The 20,426-nt window shown below is 42.1% G+C and overlaps 2 protein-coding genes across 10 annotated transcripts in view; one reads left to right on the forward strand and one right to left on the reverse strand.

Moving 5' to 3' along the window:
* The window catches only part of CLDN12 (claudin 12), a 34,943-nt gene extending 25,162 nt beyond the window's left edge, over positions 1-9,781 (forward strand). For both annotated transcript variants that reach the window (XM_089666246.1, XM_089666247.1), the window contains exon 2: positions 819-9,781. In XM_089666246.1, the coding sequence (XP_089522372.1) occupies positions 837-1,574 (738 nt within the window). In that variant the 5' untranslated portion in view covers positions 819-836 and the 3' untranslated portion in view covers positions 1,575-9,781. The remainder of the gene's footprint in view (positions 1-818) is intronic.
* The window catches only part of ADAM22 (ADAM metallopeptidase domain 22), a 368,503-nt gene that overhangs the window by 160,690 nt on the left and 187,387 nt on the right, over positions 1-20,426 (reverse strand). For all 8 annotated transcript variants that reach the window (XM_089666234.1, XM_089666238.1, XM_089666236.1 and 5 more), the window contains exon 6: positions 17,652-17,715. In XM_089666234.1, coding sequence (XP_089522360.1) covers positions 17,652-17,715 — 64 coding nt within the window. The remainder of the gene's footprint in view (positions 1-17,651; positions 17,716-20,426) is intronic.

Raw genomic sequence — 20,426 nt, forward strand, 5'->3', positions numbered from 1 at the left:
GAGCATGGGCTTTGCTGGTTGCAAGTCCTAGCTTTGACTTTGCAGGGGGCATGTTGGACCTCTACAAAAAAGAGCACTGCTTCCACACAAAGAGCAAGGTTCCTTCTCTATAGCTTGCTGACAATTGGGCTTTAAGTGTATGCAAATCCTAATAATCATGTTTATTTGCTCTTTTTGGTCTGTTTATAAATGTATGTTAAGCCAAAACTTTTTTTTTTTTTGTATGTTCTGAATGGAGTTGGAAATGGTTGAGACAAAATTGTACCTATCGGAAGCTTCCCCTTATCTGTTTTTGTACCACCTCAAACTTTTTGGAAGTCCCATCACTTTCTTTATCTGAAACCTTGGTTACCAGGACAGATGGGAGGATTGAATCTTCCCAGTGGAGACATTAACATTAAAAAACATATTTCCAGGGGTTCTAACCCAATGGTCTCCAAACTGTGGCCTGGGGGCCGGATGTGGCTCTTAGCTTGCCCTTGGGGCACTATTGGGGGCATTATTACACCAAATGACACCAATAATGGGACACCATCTCTCCCACCGACATCGATGGCACTATTCTTCCTATTGATACCAACAATTGGTCCTTCTTCCTCCCATTAAAACCAATGATGGGGCTTTTTCTACTCCCGATGGCCACAATCTGCCCCCACTCCCCCCAAAAGGCTGAAGGACTGTAAACTGGCCCTTTGCTTAGAAAGTTTGGAAACCCATGTTCTAACCATTCTGCATGCTGAAACTAAAACAAAAAAATTTTGGCTACACATACACTTTGCTCTGATTTTAAACTTATACTGTATTCTATTGTCTGCCAGGTTCCACGATAGAACATAATGGGCTGCCAGGAAGTGCACGCCGTGACCCTGCTGGCCTTTGTCTGCGGCACGGCCTCCATCTCGGGGCTGTTCGCTGCCACCCTGCTACCCCAGTGGCGGCAGATGAGACTATACACCTATAATCGCAATGAGAAGAACTTGACAGTCAGCATTGGACTCTGGGTGAAGTGCACACGGCAGGAGTGGAGCAGAGAATGCATGATGTATGACACCGAGTGGTACGCCAGCGTGGACCAGCTGGACATCCGTGTTCTACAGTTTGCTCTTCCCTTTAGCATCCTGACCGCTGGCTCCGCCCTCATCTTGTGCCTAACCGGAATATGCAACACCACCTTCACCTCCAACGTGCCGAACCTAAAAATTGCCAAGTGTCTCATCAACAGCGCTGGTTGCCATCTTGTGGCAGGCTTGCTGTATATCCTAGCTGGTGTCATTAGCCTGACTCCTTCTATCTGGTCAATATTTTACACCAATGTGTTAAACAGAAAATACGGGTCTCTGTTCACCTATGACATTGCAGTGTTTGTTGCCATAGGCAGCTCTGGCGGGATGTTCCTCACTGCCCTGTTACTGTTTTTGTGGTACTGTGCCTGCAAGTCCTTGCCATCGCCATTTTGGCAGCCATTGTATTCCCATGTACCCAGCATGCACAGCTACGTTGCGCCCTCGTACTCGGCAAGGTCCCGTATGTCGGCCATAGAGATAGACATTCCTGTGGTTACTCACACTACATAGATTGGATGTGCTATTTTAAGTCTGAACTTTTATCTCCCATCTAAGTAGCTGTACAGTGGTGATTGAAAGGTTGTCCAACCTGAAACAATATTTCTGGTTCATTAATGTTGTTGAATTGTCCACAAACTCCTCATCTCTTGGGATCTCCTATAGTGAGATATGAGCCCTCAGGTACCCTGGTCTGTTACAATGCCATGCTGGGGAGGTCGTAGGTTCTTTGCTGTGTGTTTTTGGGTTCTTTTTTTTTTTAAGTTCCATTAAATCAAGGAGAGTAGAGGGCCTGTCCCACCCCTGGAGCTCCTAAGAGAGAAAAGAACACTGAGGATGGGTCATCCTGGTACCAAACTAAAGCTGAAAAAACTGACACATTTGTTCTTTTCAACTAATATCTAGAATAGTGATTAGTACTTATATTTTTGGCATTGTGCTTTCCGTATTGATTATTGGTTTGTGTTGCTTTTTAAATGTTTTCTAAACCAATCACTTTCATTGTTTTTATTTATGTATTAATCTAAAGCCCACACTTTTTTATGGTTTTGGATAGAGCAAAGTTGGAAAGTCAGGTTTTTATTGCCATGTAACTGCTGGGTTAGGTTCACCATCATTAGTTATCCAGGTCAGTGGTTTCTAAACTGTGGCCCTTTGCGTGACTTTATCTGGCCCTTTAGGGTGCTATTTTTTTTACACCAACAATGAGGCAGCATTCCATCTACTGACACCAACAGTGGGGTTAATTCCCCCCACTGATACCAATGATGGGGCACTATCCTTCCCACTAATACCAATGTTTAGAATGCCAACATTTTATGGTCATCATTAGAACAGCTGTATAAAAAAGGAATTCCTCTCACTTCCTGTTGTGTCTCCAAGACAGGAAGGGAAATCTCCCCAGTGGGACACTGTACCAGGGGATTTAACCATTCCCTACTCTGTTCCCAACTTTAAAAAAGAAATGAAAGGAGAGGAAAAAAAAGCTTTGGCTATAGATGCACTTTTAAAATCTCATTAAAGGGGTTTTGCACCCTTAAAGGGGTTTTGCACCCTTTTGTCTGATTGGTGGGAATCAGAAATGTCCAGAGCTGACCATTCATAAATGGCCAAGTTCTGGGCTGATGTAGCCTTGGAGCTGCACTTTTCCACGCTTAGTGCTGGCCATATATGTAATGAATTGATTGTTTGCTGTAATAATCGTTTTGACAAAACTGCAGCAATTTAGGCCATTCTAAAATCCAGTTACAGATTTTCCTGTAATCATTGATGGTTGATGAAATCTTGTTACTATAGTTTATAGAACTCTGCTCATTGCTCTGTGCCTTGTTGAATAGAATCTAGAGAAGTGGTAGGCAAACTTCAGTCCCTCGGCTGTTGCGGAACTACAAGTCCCAAAAGACATTGCAAGAATCTGACGGCTACTAGCATGACTCCCAGAGCAGAGGGGCATGATGGGACTTGTAGTTGCACAACAGCTGGAGGAACAAAGTTTGCCTACCCCTAATCTAGAGCATATCAGCCAGGACTTGACCTGAGGTGCTGAAGAAACTGAAGTCCAGGCTTGTCCTGCTGATCATACCTGTGTCTCTTTAACCCTAGGTTCACACCTAAGCATTTTGCAGAAATGCACTACAGTCCATTTAACATGATTTCCTATGGGACACATTTACATCTCTGCGTTTTCACCCAGTGCATTTTTTTGGAAAGGGTCAGGGACGTTTTTGAATGCAAAAAGTTGCATTTTTGGTTCTATAGACTTCAATGGAAACGCTGCAGAAAAGCGTGTAGTTCATTTTTGATGCGTTTTGCATTTTAAATCTGCCTAGAATTCAAGAAAAAAAAAAAAAAAAGAAGCAACAAAAACGCAACGTAAAACTCACTGCAGAAATGGTTCAAACGCAAACTGCATAGGTGTGAACCTAGTCTAACTGCTGGTGACTTGGGGACACATAGAGAGATAGAAGGCATTGCAGTAGCATGTATTAAGAAATGTTGCAGAGCACATACAAAATAAATGTTGCTGTACATGTATCTGTTTCCACTAATGTGAAGAAAACATTAAAAGACACTATGTGGCATCTGCGTTTGTTTGAAATTTAGATATTCCTAAACCGTAAGAATGACTGTTCATTGTGACCTCATATTAATCTATAACAAGCCATTTAGAATGCAGCACAAAATCGGCGACTGTCTGTCTACATGTCTGTGAAAACCAGGATGAATGTTTATTTTGTTATCAGGATACAGGATTGCTTGATGCCTTGTGATCTAAAGAGCAAATCCAGGCATGGATATCTTATACAAAGTTACCTTGGTCCAGCTTGCATCAATGTATCTATGTACACACCATACCTGGCTGATGCCCTTTGAAGCTGGAAATCACTGAAGTAGGCACCACTTCTCCACTTGCTCCTGGGTCCCGTGCTATTTGATTCCACTTCTGCCTACTGACCCCCAGGAGGGCAGCCGTTCAGCACTGGCACCAATTTTCTGAGCGAATACAAAGTGTTCTCTGATTGGATGAGGTGGGTAGTGATGTCATGCTCTCTACCTTCTCCAATCAGAGAATGCTTTGCATTAATTCAGAAGATGCAAATCCTTCTCTGAATGGCGCCTGTGCTGAACGGCCGACCTCCTCCTGTGTTTAGAATACAGCAGGACAGCCACTCAACACAGGACTGGAAAGCAAATGGAGATGACTGCAGTAGGAGTGTCTACCTCGGTGATTTTCAGCTTCCAGGAATATCGGCCAGGTATGGTATAAGAAAAACCATCATCTCAGGATATCACTTCTATCCCCCACTAAAAAATGCTAATATCTTCCCTGTACAGAGTATAAAACCCTTTAGCCCTCCCTTCCTAAATTATTATATTATTGATATTCACCCTTCTATTGAGTTAGCATGGTCAAAAAATGCATCTGCTTCTTTCTGCTTGCCAACTGGACACTGTAGATACAGAAGCTGATTTAAAAAGTCAGGGCTCATTCTCACCATCCCTGTTATTCTACACAGGCTCAATTCTAGGGCACATAGAAATCAATTGTTTTCTATGCGCCCCATTCACACCACAGTGCTGCAGGTCAACTCAATGGATCATGTCGTTGTTTTAGAATTTATTAAAGTGTAAAAAAAAAATAAACAATGCTTTGCGTTTTAACAACTCATCACCCAGCCCTTCATAATGGACACAAGCCCATGATGCTTTAGCATGGGGGCTGGTGTGAACAAGCATCCCTTCCTCTGCTCTCCCCTCCTGTAAGTATGCTTTCAGAGAGTACGGTAGAGTGATTGAGTGGTGGTGGTGATGATGATGTGTACACTGATCAGAGGGCCTCTTCTAAATTTATCATAAGGCCTCCTTCACGGGGCAGATTCAATTCCAAGCAGCAGGGGATCAGCTCACCGATCCCCTAGTGATTGGAGGAGAGTGAGCGGATGAAACATCCATGTCTGCTCAGTTTATGCAGAGCGGATACAGACAAAGCCAGCACTGCTCTATGGTTGGCTGGAAGTAAACGGACTCCGCTGTCTGCTTACACCCAACTACCCAAGCAGATCTTCTGACAGGTCTGCAGGAGACCTTCATGGCATCACCAATCTACTGATCCCTGGTGCAATGCTTTAGAGGCTCCTTTGGACCAAAATAATAAATGCACATTTTTTTTTTTACCTGCAAAAAAATGTGAATTTCTTATTTTTGTCCAAAAGGTGAACTTCACCTTTAAGCCAATTGGAGAGATTATCTAAAACTGGTGCACACAGAATCTAGTGCAACTGTGCATAGTAACCAATTAGTAGGTTTTATTGTCAAACTAAAGTTAGAAGCTGATTGGTTACTATGAACAGCTGCACCAGATTCTGTGTGCTCCAGTTTTAGTAAATCCCCCCCCCAATGTGTCCATGTACATTTTTGGCGTTTTTGGGGTCATATTCCAGGTGTGCGTGCTATTCCAGTGGCCAGAATAAATGCATTTTTCTAGCCAATACAGTGGGTTTGTGTCAGGGGTGATCACTCTTTTGTACAGCGAGGGCCACTTAAGGGATTTGGTAACCGGTTGCAGGTCACAATGAACTATGGTGTTTTATGCCCCCCCAGACCGCAAATGTAAACAAGCCCACACTGTCCTGAGCCCCCTATATGGCTGCATTCACACTGATGCTTTTTACCCGCACCTTGGGTGCAGCGCAGTGCACCTGCGACTTATCTGCACTGAGCCATAGGTTTCTATTATCTTGTGGGTGTGGTGCACTTTCAGTGCAATAAACCTGCAGGATATAATAGATCTCAGGGCACAGCACATCTAAAGCAGTGTGCTTACAGTGAAGCACACAGACACCGCCCCCTAGTAAAACACTCCCTGCACACAGTTAACCCTTTGATCGCTCCTCATGTTAACCCCTTCCTGGCCAGTGCCATTAGTACAGTGTCAGTGCTTTTTTTTTTTTTTTTTCTAGCACTGATCACTGTATTATAGTGTCACTGGGGATGTCAGTGACACCAAGTCAGTTCCCCCCAGTGTCAGAATGTCCGCCGCAGTCCCGCTGATAGCCACCATTACTAGTAAAAATAAAAGAAAAATCTCAGAGTATATATACTGCCATTTGTAAACGTTATAACGTTCACGTAATCCAATTAATTTACACTAATTGGGATTTTTTTTTTTAGCAAAGACCTGTAGCAGAATCCATTTTGGCCTAAATTTATGACCAAATTTGATTTTTACATTTGTTTTTTTTTTACTGGACATATTTAATAGCAAAAAATCAAAAATACTGTGTTTGGGTTTTTTTTTTGGTTTTTTTTCCCCCTCAAAATCATGTTTTTTTTTTTTTTTTGGTTTTTTTTTTTTCCTTTTCCTATAGCACAAAAAATAAACGCACAGGCGATCAAATACCACCAAAAGAAAGCTCAATTCATGAGAAAAAAGGAAGTAAATTTCATTTGCATGACTGTGCAATTGTCAGTTAAAGTAACGCAGCATCGTAATGCAAAAAATGGCCTGGAAGGGGAGGGGTAAATCCTCTGGAGGGCAAGTGGTTAATACACTGGCCTTGTTCCTCTTCTAGCTTCTGCCGACATCACTCTCCAGGGTGCTGGATAGGTCCCAGGGGAAGTGCACTTGGTATCACTGCCTGGGGCAGGAGCCATGATTAAGGTCTGTTTTTAGACTGAAATGTGTCAGCCTAAGGTTACCATGGAATATTTTACTCCTTTACGCAATAAAGGAAGATTTTTGTGTTCACCTGTTGCTGACCTTTTTGGAATTGGACTTGTACTTACTAGCAGATGGAGACTGCTAGTCGAACACAGTGAGATTATATGCTTTAGGCCTAGTACATTTGACAGGTAGTAGGAACCCACTTTGGTTTGGATTTGCCTGGGACAGGAGCCAGAGCTATAGAGGAAGCATTGCCTTACGGAGCTCTTGCTCCCACCACAGCTGCCTGCTTCCTCCGCTACCAGCGCCGGCTCCATGCCCACTGATGCTCTGGGATGGCGGGTCGGTAGTCTATTGATTTGTGATCTTGGCTTGCGGACCGCCATTCCGGATCATCCGCTTCTGCGGTTTGAGGTCACAGGCCACCTCAGAGGGCTCCGCAGGCCATGGTATGAGCACCCCTGGTTTACATGCGTACGCTTCAAAACCCCCATACTCCTGTATACAGGTGTGATTATGCACCAAACCAAGCATTTTTACACTGAATTTCTCTTCCAGCTCCTGGTAGAAAGATCCAGATCACAGGATTCATTTATATTATATTTATTAATTTATAAATACGTCCATAATGGAGCTGTTGACGCACTGATTTAAAAGGAGAGCGCCAAGCGTCAATAAAATGTACTACTACAAATGAATTGATTTGAAAGGTTTCCCTTTTCTGCTCAGTGAAATAAGTACTTTAGGGCTTGCATATTCTCTGCCTTTATGGGATTTTGTTTTAGTACCTCCACCAAATTTCAGGGATTTGGGTTAAGGGCCAGTTAACACCTATGCATTATAGCAGACAAGAACATTAAGCAAAGTACATGTACTGTATGTAAAGCCCCTTCGCTGGGTGCAGAGGGTCCAGTGAAATCAGGGGCAGTGCAATAAAAGCATTTGATGATGCACACACGTCCAAAAGGTTAGAAGTAAGTAGCAAGAAATCTATGTAGTCTGCAATTTTTCTCCGTCTCCTGGCTGTCTCTGCCTTTTGGGCCCTGAAAGTGCAGTAATTCCAGCCCATCTACAGTATATTGCACCTAAAAAATTTTCTGAGAGCTCTTTCTGAGATTGTGATCTTTTGGCGCTTTAGGCCTTCAGTTTCAGGGCCGCCAGGGAGGAGGCACCAAGCAGTCGGCCAATTTGACCGTAAGGCTTGGTACACATCTGTGTGGGTGGTGCCGCTGCGGATACGCATGAAAATCCATGCAGCCGCACCACCCGCACAGAGGAATGCGGACCCACGGGCGGGTGCCATTAGTTCTAATGGCACGCCGCCCCCACTGGAAATCACAACCGTACTGGGAACCGAGGTTCCCGTGCAGGCTGCGTTTTCAGAAGGAGTGGAGGGACTTCCTCCCTGCGGGGCACGGGAGTCCATTAAAATAAATGGGCTCTCGTGTCCGTGAAAAATGCGGCCCGCATATATATGAACCAGGTGTAAGGGAGTTGGACTGCATTATCCGTTAGTAGAATGGGAGATTGGTTCTTCCCCTTCGAATCTACACATCTTTTTATGTTAGGGGGAGGATCCATTGCGCAGACAAAGCCAGAACTGTCTCCAATAACATGCTGAGCCCTGGTTCATACTGATGTGGTGTGGAATTTGCAGCGTTTTCCTTGTGAATTCCGCACCACATCAGAATCACACCCCATGCATTGGAACCGCTGCAGGTGTGTATGTTAAGGTGTGAATACCCATGCGATCCGATTCTAGTGCGGACAAAAAAAAAAAAAAGTCCTGCGCATTTTTGGCACGGTTGCGGTGCGATTGGAGCCATACAAATAGTATGGCTCCAATCGCACCACACACAAATCACATATGATTTGCACAGGAATTCAGTGCGGTTCCTGTGCGAATCACATGCGATAGCCTGGGTTCACATATGTGCAGTGCGGTATTACTGTTACCAGCATTAGATGGCATGCAGATAAAAGGAGTTTTAAATCCTGAGCACTTACTATTATTAAAATAATGGGGAGCTTGCTATGATGTGTTAGAAAGTAGTGTAGTCTGCTGGAGTTTCTTTTTAACATGCTCCTTAACAGGGACCATGAAACAATACCTCTCCCAACTGCATTGACAAAGGTGTACTGACATCTGTAGGTTGGTACCAAACTCTTTAAAGGCATAGTTCACCTTTTGGGACCATTTTTTCATGCTACACCTATATATAGGGTGTACATAAAACAGGGTCACATTTCCCAACCCGCACCCTCAAACCAACCCCTCTGAATTGTAGGGTGCTTCTCCCTGCACTGATGTGGTGTATATTGTTTTTGTTTATCATCCAAACAAATCTGTGAATGGAGAGTCTACAAGTCGCATCTTCCAAAGTGGCAGTTGGACTTCTTGTAGATCTCAATGGAGCACAAGTGCAAGGATGTCCATTATTTACTTCCTTCAGCCCTGTATGGAACTGGGGCTGGGATGTAAACCATGCAGGAGCCTGTGCATGACACCCAAAATGCATTGATAGTGGGTGCAATGCACTGCATGCGTGAATGTTAAATGATAAATACACCTTTTTTTTTTTTTTTTTTTTTTTTTTATTAATATAGATGCATTTACTATTTTTTTTTTCGAATTTGGACTATTCCTTTTTAATATGTACTGTAAACATAACAAGGCTCAATTTAGAAAGCTTTGTCACAAGAATAAGGATCTTTATTTTACCAATGTGTCATTTTAAAAATCCCATGGTTTTTTAATTATCTTTATCCAGGTGGGTTCACTTTGAGAATCGGGCCTATAAGGTATATAATACTGCAGACACTACATTATAGCACATCATATTTTCCTAAATGTACTTTGAAAAATAAAACATTCCCTTATAACTTTTCTATGCCTTCTATAGATCTATTTACTGAATATTATTTTCTAAGTGATGTTTTGGTAATTTCACTATTAGTGCGCTTCATTTTGGTACTTTGTCGATGTTTACATGCCGGTCATGTGGAGTTTTGATGTATTTTTATGAATAGGTGAAATAAAATTTTTTTGAACGACTGACCTGAGTCACCCTTTATTATAAATGACTGAACATTGTTGTGAACAGCTTTCAGTGTTGTGCATGTTTTTATGTGTTTGTTACCTGCAATCGTGTATTTTTATGTACTACCGTTGTCATTAACAGGCCCTATAATGCGCATTGAATGATTATTATTATTATACAGTATTTATATGGCACCAAAGGGTTTGCTCAGCGCTGTACAGTAGCAAGGGGGACAGAACATGAGACAAGACAGTACAATACACGAGGGGTCCAAGGGCCCTGCTCTTTCCAGTTTACAATCTAGCACATGCATTGAAACACGGACTATGCACATCAACACATTGCACAGAGATTAACTGGCATCACTTAGTGTTACTAAACCCAGGACCCTGCATTCACTATATCTAGTCTCCCACAGTACACAGAACATGGAAATGCAATTATTTTAGTAAATATAAACTGCTAAATACCTTTTCTCATCAGCAGTTAGAGCAGTCTAGTTATTTCTATCAGTGTTCAGCAGAGCACTGATTAAAGCTGTATGATGAGTTTTCTTTCTCCCCTGATTGTCCTATGAGGCTTCATACCCCCTGACCCTCTGTCTGGACAGCGCTGATTGGCCCTGTGCTGATCACATGCACTCTCCCAAGGGAAAAAAAAAAACAAACTCTAGCAATACACACCAAACTGAGCATAAGCAGCTTGCCCCCAAGGCTCTGTTCTATTCGCAGATGGATTGGGGACAGTAGAAGAAGGGGAGGATCAGAGAAGACAGGATCAAACAACCTTTTTACACAATGCGGAGGATTAACCCCTTAGGTTCCGCAGGATCACAAGCATCCTTTACTGCATATGCAGACTGATTTTACTGTTGTGGGTTTAGTAACACTTTGAACAATGGGTAACCCTTGTTCATGCATAGAAGTGCATTAAAATGCATAAAGGAGAATATAGTCTGATACTTTCACACAACAACATTTTGTTTTTGCCACTCTTATAATAAAACCTAGGTATATGCTTATTTAAAGCCTAGCTTGAACTGAATGTTTTGGGGTTTTTTGGTTTGGATACAATATGGAGGAACCCTTTAAATAATTTTTAGCTCTCAATGGAAATCTAGTAAATGATTACTGTATATACAACTCACAAATCATTAGCATTGGAAAGGAAGCTGATAAATAAGCATTATTAAACCAATCCGGAATCATGCGTGTTTAGCGTATTTGACAACCACCCGTTATGACTTATTTTCAGTAGTAAAAATAAAATAAGCAGTAATTTGGCCAGAAATTTTAATTCAGAAAATGTATGGTTTTCATGGCGGCCAGACGGGAAGGGCCCCTTACATTGGCTGCCAGTGGGGAAGGGCCCCTTACATTGGCTGCCAGTGGGGAAGGGCCCCTTACATTGGCTACCAGTGGGGAAGGGCCCCTTACATTGGCTACCAGTGGGGAAGGGCCCCTTACATTGGCTACCAGTGGGGAAGGGCCCCTTACATTGGCTACCAGTGGGGAAGGGCCCCTTATGTTGGAGATCACTGAAGTATCACCTTGGTGTTCAGTGAAGTGCCCCCTTACCTTGGGGTTCAGAGAAGTAGAGCCCTGTAGATTGATGATCATTGGGAGAATGTACCCATCACACAGATATTCAGTGCTCCTCAATTGGTGGTCAGTAAACTGTTGTCTTACATTGGGGGTCAGTGAAGAACAACCCCTGTATATTGGTGGTCATTGGTAGAAGGGCCCCCCAAACTGATGATCAGTGGTAAGAATGCCCCTTACATTGGGGATAACCTTTATGTCACTACATAACACCCACATATATACAGTTATGTTCAAAATAATAGCAGTCAGACATCACTAACCTGATCAATCACTGTTTTTGGTAGAAATGATATTTCTACATGGCAAATAATTTACTAGCAGGTGTAGTAGTGTAATAGAAATCCAACAGACCCAACAGTCATGACATGCATGCTGCTGATTCTGTGTAATTGAATCACTAATTGAAAGGGGCATGTTCAAAATAATAGTGTGGAGTTCTATTAGTGAGGTCATTCATTCTTTGAAAAACAGGTGGCAGTTATTGCCCTTATTTAAGGAAGGAAGGCAGCAAATGTTGTACATGCCGATTACAGTGCATTTCTCTCTGAAATTCTGAGGAAAATGGGTCGTTACAGACATTGTTCAGAAGAACAGCGTACCTTGATTAAAAAGTTGATTGGAGAGGGGAAAACCTATAAAGAAGTGCAGAAAATGATAGGCTACTCAGCTAAAATGATCGCAAATGCTTTAAAATGGCAACCAAAACCTGAAAGACGTGGAAGAAAGCAAAAAACTACCATTTGAATGGATAGAAGAATAGCCAAAATGGCAAGGACTCAGCCAACAATCAGCTCCAGGAAGATGAAAGAAGGTGTAAAGTTCCCTGTGAGTACTGTTACAATTAGCTTGGCTTCACATAGGCATCTTCTATCTGCAAGAAGCCCCCGCAAAGTCCCACTGTTGAAAAAAAGACGTGCTGAAGAGGTTACAATTTGCCAAAGAGCACGTTGACTGGCCTAAAAAGAAATGACGCAACATTTTATGGACTGATGAAAGTAAGATTGTTCTTTTTGGGTCTAGGGGCTGGAGACAGTTTGTCAGACGACCCCCAAACACTGAATTCAAGCCACAGTACACTGTGAAGACAGTGAAGCATGGTGGTGCAAGCGTCATGATATGGGGATGTTTCTCATACTACGGTGTTGGGCCTATTTATCGCATACCAGGGATCATGGATCAGTTTGAATACATCAGAATACTTGAAGAGGTTATGCTGCCTTATGCTGAAGAGGAAATGCCCTTGAAATGGGTGTTCCAACAAGACAACGACCCCAAACACACCAGTAAACGTGCAACATCTTGGTTCCAGACCAACAAGATTGACGTTATGGAGTGGCCAGCCCAATCCCCGGATCTTAATCCAATAGAAAACTTGTGGGGTGACATCAAAAATGTAGTTTCTGAGGCAAAACCAAGAAATAGAGAAGAACTCTGTAATGTAGTCCAATCATCCTGGGCTGGAATACCTGTTCACAGGTGCCAGAAGTTGGGTGACTCCATGCAACACAGATGTACAGCAGTTCTCAGAAACAGTGCGACTACAACCAAATATTCATTAAGTGATTCAAAGCAAAGCAAAATCTTCAAACGTTTTTCAGTTTATATAGTGAATGTTTGAGTTTGTAAAGAAGAATACAAACACTGCTATTTTTTTGAACCGTCTAATAGTCACTTTTCTTCAATTTCTTTAGAGGAACAACACAAATATTTTTTTCTTCATGTTTTGATTTGGAATAGAATGTGTCGTGTTCCCAATGCATTTGTGTGGATGAAAATAAAAGCTATTAGAAGGATTTTGAGCTTTATTCACTTTCTTCAACACACTGCTATTAATTTGAACACAACTGTATATATATACAGTATATAAAAAATCTCAAACCTCCAAGGGCTCATTCACACCTAGTGTGTTGATCTGAGCTGATCAATGCAGGCTCAACCCGAGAACTATTGTTCTCTATGTACCCAATTCACACATTGCCTTGTGCTGCCAAACATGTAGACATGTTGCATCCCCCCCCCCCCCCTTTTTTTTTTCCTGCAGCTCAGTGCATAGAAACATGATACAACATGCATCAAAGCACACTGCTGTGCTATAGAGGTTACATTGGAACTTAACGCTCTCAATCAACATTGACTGTTCTTTTAAATCCTTATGCTGCTAGTATTAATAAATACAGGAAAGTATATTTACTTTTTTTTATACTACTTTGTACAAATATTCACTTCCTGGTTTCTATGCCTAGACAAATGGTGTCATACATCCCAGGAGTCTTCAGGATGAGAGGAGGAGTTTTCTCAGCTAAACCCACTTTCATGCCTGAGCTAACGGCAGATGGATTCTAGAAAGTAAATGCTACATGAATTGTTTACTCTTACTCAAGATGGCCACTGTCAGATATGCTAAGGGGTGTCTTTCAAAGTGATTTCTCAGCACTGTAAACCATGGACACATGGATGGATGAATTTGCTTTGAATATAAAAAATTATTTAAATACCATTTTTGGTTTGTGGTGCTTGGACACAGTTTAGGCTGCTTTCACATTGATCTGTTTTTTGTTCAGTTAAAAAAAAAGCGTAAGAAATATGCATTCCTTTAAATCCTATGGAGCTCTTCACACTTGTCCGTTGCGCTTCAGTTGTGGTTTTAAAAGTCCTGCTTGCTGAATTTTGTGCACATATTTGTTTAGTTAAAAAAAAAAAAAAACACCAAAAATGTACGCTCCCCCCATTGACATGAATGGAAACCGCATTAAAAAAAGCAACGCACTTGTGGGGGAAATGCTTTTTCCACTGGGGATAAACGCATCAAAAACAACATGCCGCGGCAATATTAAAAATAAATAAAAAAATGCACATGCATTTCAATGTGTTTTTCACACAGAGCAGTGTGAAAGTAGCCTTAGTTCAATTAAAAAAAAAAAAAAAAAAAACCAAGATAACAAGCACTGCAATGTATTTTAACAACACATGGCACACACTCCATCTAGTGGCTAATCTACACATCTCTGTATTTAATACAAAAACATGAGAGCAGCAATGTAAAAATGTGAAAATTACACAAAAAATGAGTTTTATGGCCAGTTCACACTACATGCATTTCAGTTGCTTTTTTTCCTGCATCCAAAATGCACAGAAAGGAGGGTATATGGTTGTCAATGTCATAGTTCAACATCAGTGCTTGCAGTTCCAGTGTGTTCTGGATGCAGAAAAAAAAAGTAGAACAGGCTGCATTTTTTCCTGCACAGAACTGTACTTGAACGCGGTAAAATGCACCAAAAATACACTGGAACGCATATGTCCCTATTTAAACTGAAGAAAGGAAAAATTGAACCTGAAAGCATAAAGAAAAAACAAAACGCACTGGTATGTGTCAAAAACGCAGTAGAATGTGCCAAAAAAACAGTGTCAAAAATAAGCATGCATGAGCACATCTGGACTGCGTTTCTAAGGTGTGAACCGGCCCTCTAAGGTAAACCATGCCATGATAATACACAATATTTGTAGACTGAAAACCAGGTCATACTTGCCATTTAACCGCTTCCTGACCACCCTATAGCAGAACTACTGCTACAGGGCTGCGTAAAAACATGTATACTGTATATACGCAATTTCGCATTTCCAGGTTGGGGGCGTGCGCGCAGCCCTGCCCACGCCGCCAATGATGGCTACAGCTATCAATCACCCAGTCCCGGTCGAAATTTTATATTTTTAAAATTTTTTACTGGACATGTTTAATAGCAAAAAGTCAAAAATATTGTTTTTTTTCAAACTTGTTGTCTTTTTTTAATAGTGCAAAAAATAAAAACCACACAGGTGATCAAATACCATCGAAAGAAAGCTCCATTAGTGGGAAAAAGACAAATTTCATTTGGGTGCAGCGTTGCATGACCGTTCAATTGTCGGTTAAAGTAATGCAGTGCCGTATCGCAAAAAAATTGCCTGGTCAGGAAGGGGGGTAAATCCTCAGGAGGGCAAGTAGTTAACCTCCCTAGCGGTCTGATTATGTCAGTATTTCTGTGCTCAAAGCGGTATATTTTTTTGCATGGAAATATGTAGTTTTATATTGTAGGCCTGTAATTTTTAGGAATAACTCACTGAAATCTGTCCAAACAAGAGTCTAGTAAACATCCCGGGTATGTTAAAATTTGAAACACGAAATCATAAAATAATCATAAAAAATAATATAATAATAATAAATTTAATTCAATAATATAATCAAACCAAAAACACTGAAATGTGAAATATAGCACCAAGTTCGCACATCACTAAGCAAAGTCGCAGAATCGTTTTCAGTGTCTGATGACGAATTTCCCCACCAATCATCATCACTCAATTCTGCAAGTGGTTCTAATTTACTATCGCTGTTCTCTAGCCGGTCTAAAACCGCTTTTGACCTAAAGGGACGCTTTTTGGACGCCATGGACGTTTCTCAGTTTCTAGGCAGAAAGAACAGATAAAATGCAAGCAGGGCACAGGACAAAGCACTCGGGACAAAATGTATGTGAAATGTTTTGATACAGTAATGTTTTACTATGTGATTTTAGTGTATTTAGTGAATGTCACTTTTTTGTCAAAAAGCTCCTGGGGGGCTCCAACATACTTGGACAGTTTAGTTCTGCTTTTTATGTGATTTACAGTGATGGCACGACATCCTGGGAAGAAAACCTTTCCTCCCTCATACAGCAACCTTGGGCTACATTCACATAGGTGATTAAGGCTGGTGCGGATAGTAAGCGGTAGGAATCAGAGATTCCAGGCCAACAGCGGCTGCAGATATTTGTGGCTGTACGTACAGCCAGTGATTACCTATGCTGATCGCTGGTGGACACATCTCATTCAGTCAACTGGCCAAAAGAGACAAAAAGGCCATTGCGCAGGAATAAGAAAACAATGGCTGCACAAAGTGACTGCAGAGCTCTATCTCAGTCCTTTGAAGACTGAGATTGAGCTCTGCAGTCATTTTTGCAGCAGTTGTTTTCTTATTCCGGGTCACAATCCTGCACAATGTCCTTTTGGCCAGTTGACCATATCCACCACGCTTATGCTCATCAGACGACATTTTCCTGGAAACTGTATATGTCTTCATAACCTTTGATACCGCACCTTGCGACACGGCAAATAAATTGAGAACTTCAGTCACAGAGGTGCCAGCTAAGCACCACCAACAATTTGCCCTCTGAAGCTCAGTAAGCTCTGACATGACTCCATATTAGTAGCAGCACACACACAGTGAGACAAAAGTGAGGCTTCCCACCCACTAGCTAGGTGTCTCATCACACAGCAGAAGCAAAAGAGTGTTACATCACTTTTACTTTCAACACGACACATGTCATCACTTTCACACCTGCAAATCATGGAGAGTTTCCATTTGTCTGTCTAATCCCTGTATATATGAGGTGGTATCAAAAAGTTTCGAGACTAGTTTTGTAACCCGCCAACAAGGCTGCACACACAGTCACAGGGAGCACTGACCTTCATAAGTAAGTGTGCCAAAAGACATCGTCCTGTGTACATTGGGAGCTGTGAAACTGGTGCTATTCTGACCACCTGCGTTCTGCTATTTCATCCTAGACAGCAAATTAAAACAAAGAGCAAACGTGAAATTCTGTGTGAAACCCGTACACCCAAGTTTCATCACCGGTAATGATCCTCGGCATGAGGGAAGGGTCATCCGCGGCATGCCAATGAAGTTCTTGGCAGACTTCAACACAGTGTTCCTTCAGCTCCAGGGTCAGCAGCCTGGGGACCAACTTGGCATCAACATGGCACATGTTCAAATCACACATGAAGATTGCATGGACTGTTCTGTATGACACACCGACAATGGCAGAAATGGTGTGGATTGTTCTCTGACCATCATCATGCACAAGTTGCTGAATGGCTTTGACATTTTCATGGGCTGAGCTTGTTGAAGGTCTTCCTGATCTCTCGTTGTCTTCCAGTGATGTTCTTCCGCTTTTGAAGCAGGCGTACCACTCAAAACACCTTGAACGACTCATTGTCAAATATCTCTGTGGAAGATTTTCATGCAGAATTTCACATTCGCTCTTTGTTCTAACTTGCTGTCCATCATGAAAATAGCAGACGTGATCATAATGGCACCAGTTGCACAGCTCCCGATGTACACAGGACAAGGTCTTTTGGCACACTGACTTTTGAAGGGTGGTGCTTCCTGTGACTGTGCGTGCAGCATTGTGCTGCCATCTGTTGGCATGTTAAATAACTAATCTCAAAACTATTTGATACCACCTTGTACTAAAAAAGAAAGTTTAAGACTTACGTTTGGGTTGTAGCTCTCTCCAGGCTCAATGAGATATGTGTGATTTCCATCGCAGAACATCCCGCTGTGGGGAGAAAAAAAAAACAGAAAGAATGCTGAATGTTATACCATCCAAAGACATGCTGGTGGATGAATTGGCCCTAATATGTGTGGATATGTGTATGCGAGTCAGGAACCTTAGATTGTAAGCTCCTTGACGACAGGGACTGATGAGAAGGTACAGTATTTATAAAGTGCTGTGTAAATATAAATGTCTGTAAAAAATAATTCCATTTGCTGTCCATCTCTGGCTTCATTACTGCCTCCAGCATTGACCCATAACAAGTACGCAGGTAAGAATTCCCAACCGGTCTGACTTTCCTCATCTTATTGCAAGTCAATGATTGCTTGAGCTTCTGCAGCAATGTAGCCGCCAGACAATTAGCATTTTCAGAGTTTGGCAATGGCAGTCTATCCATTTTCTCAGTACAAGTTTCCTTTAGGTAATAATGCAGCTCGCGACCTCATCAACAGCTTTTCATATCACCGCATAGAAGAGAGAGGTGGCAAACATTAGAAGCTCGCTGCAGCAAATGTGATTTAAAGTGGTTGTGGGCCCAGGTGAAAAAAAAATAAAATCCTCCTACATACGTTGTACCTGTTTATCTGCAGTATTCTATTCCCAACATCTGTTCAAAGTGTACAATTTATAAAGCGTGTCTGAGCTGTCAGAAAAATTACACACTGTAGAGATCAGTGAGGAGAGCTCTGAAAGCTGATTGGAGGGAAGAGACCCCCCCCCTTCACACAGTTCATAGGAATAGAGCTGAGGCTGTCAATCTGCTGGAGCTCCCTCCCCTGTCACCATTTTCTTGGTGTCAGGAAACCTTGGTGATTCACGCTGGTAGCAGAAGAAGGAGGCAGCAGACAGAAATGACACTTACTGCTCTAAACCGAGACAAGCACACACTACAGAGGGATATGCTTTGTTCATATTTCATGTCTGAGGTTTACAACCAGTTAAAGAAGAAGTACAGTTGCAAGAAAAAGTATGTCAACCCCTTGGGATTACGTGGAGTTTTGCATGAATTGGGCATAAAATGTGCTCTGAACGTCATCTAAGTCACAACAATAGAAGAACACAGTCTGCTGAACATAATACTACACAAACATTAGATGTTGCCATGGTTTAATTGCACATAACATGTAAACATTCACAGTGCAGGGAGGAAAAAGTATGTGAGGCCCTAGCTTAATGACTTCTCCCAGAGCTAATTGGAGCCAGGAGTGAGCCAACCTTGACTCCAATCAGTGTGATGATATTGGATGTGTTGCTGAGAGCTCTCCTGCCCTTAAAAAACACACACCTGTTTTGGGTTTACTGGTTTCAAGAAGCACTGTCTGATGTGAACCATGCCTCGCAGAAAAGAGCTCTCAGAAGACCTACGATCAAGAATTGTTGACTTGCATGAAGCTGGAAAGGGTTACAAAAGTATTTCCAAAAGCCTTGATGTTCATGTGTCCACGGTAAGATAGACTGTCTACAAATGGAGAAAGTTTAGCACTGTTGCTACTCTCCCTAGGTGTGGTCGTCCTGTAAAAATTACTGCAAGAGCACAGCGCAGAATGCTGCATGAGGCAAAGAAGAATCCCAGAGTGTCAGCTAAAGACCTACAGAAATCTCTGGCACATGCTAACATTTTTGTTGACACATCTACAATAAGGAAAACATTAAACAAGAATGGAGTACATGGGAGGACACCACGGAGGAAGCCATTGCTGTCCAAAAAGAATATTGCAGCACGTTTGAAGTTTGCAAAAGAGCACCTGGATGTTCCACAGCACTACTGGCAAAATATACTGTGGACAGATGAAACCAAGATTGAGTTGTTTGGGAAGAACACACAACACTATGTGTGGAGAAAAAAAGCCACAGCACACCAACATCAAAACCTCATCCCCACTGTGAAACATGGCGGAGGGAGCATCATGGTTTGGGGCTGCTTTGCTGCCTCAGGGCCTGGACGGATTGTTGTCATTGATGGGAAAATGAATTCCAGAGTTTATCAAGACATTTTGCAGGAAAATGTACGACCATCTGTCCGCCAACTGAAGCTCCGCAGAGGATGGGTGATGCAACAGGACAATGACCCAAAGCATACAAGTAATTCAACAAAACAATGGCTGCAACAGCACAGAATACGCCTTCTGGAGTGGCCCAGTCAGAGTCCTGGCCTCAACCTGATTGAAATGCTGTGGCATGACCTTAAGAGAGCGATTCACACCAGACATCCCAAGAATATTGCTACACTGAAACAGTTTTGTGAAGAGGAGTGGTCCAAAATTACTCCAGATCGTTGTGCAGGTCTGATCTGCAACTACAAGAAACGTTTGGTTGAGGTTATTGCTGCCAAAAGAGGGTCAACCAGTTATTAAGTCCAAAGGTTCACATACTTTTTCCTCCCTGCACTGTGAATGTTTACATGTTATGTGCAATTAAACCATGGCAACATCTAATGTTTGTGTAGTATTATGTTCAGCAGACTGTGTTCTTCTATTGTTGTGACTTAGATGACGTTCAGAGCACATTTTATGCCCAATTCATGCAAAACTCCACGTAATTCCAAGGGGTTCACATACTTTTTCTTGCAACTGTATTTTGTTGTCTTGTATTGAACTTCATGAGGTTATCGTTCTTCCATAGTATGCTGACTTCTAGTGATGGTTTTGTGGCACTATAACTTTCTCGCAAGACCTCTTACTCTCTAGCTCCTTTATCTCCTCCTCCCATGCTCG

The sequence above is a fragment of the Staurois parvus genome, unplaced genomic scaffold, assembly GCF_062004578.1.
Source record: "Staurois parvus isolate SC_StPar_1 unplaced genomic scaffold, SC_StPar_1.0 ptg000051l, whole genome shotgun sequence".
Lineage (NCBI taxonomy): Eukaryota > Metazoa > Chordata > Amphibia > Anura > Ranidae > Staurois > Staurois parvus.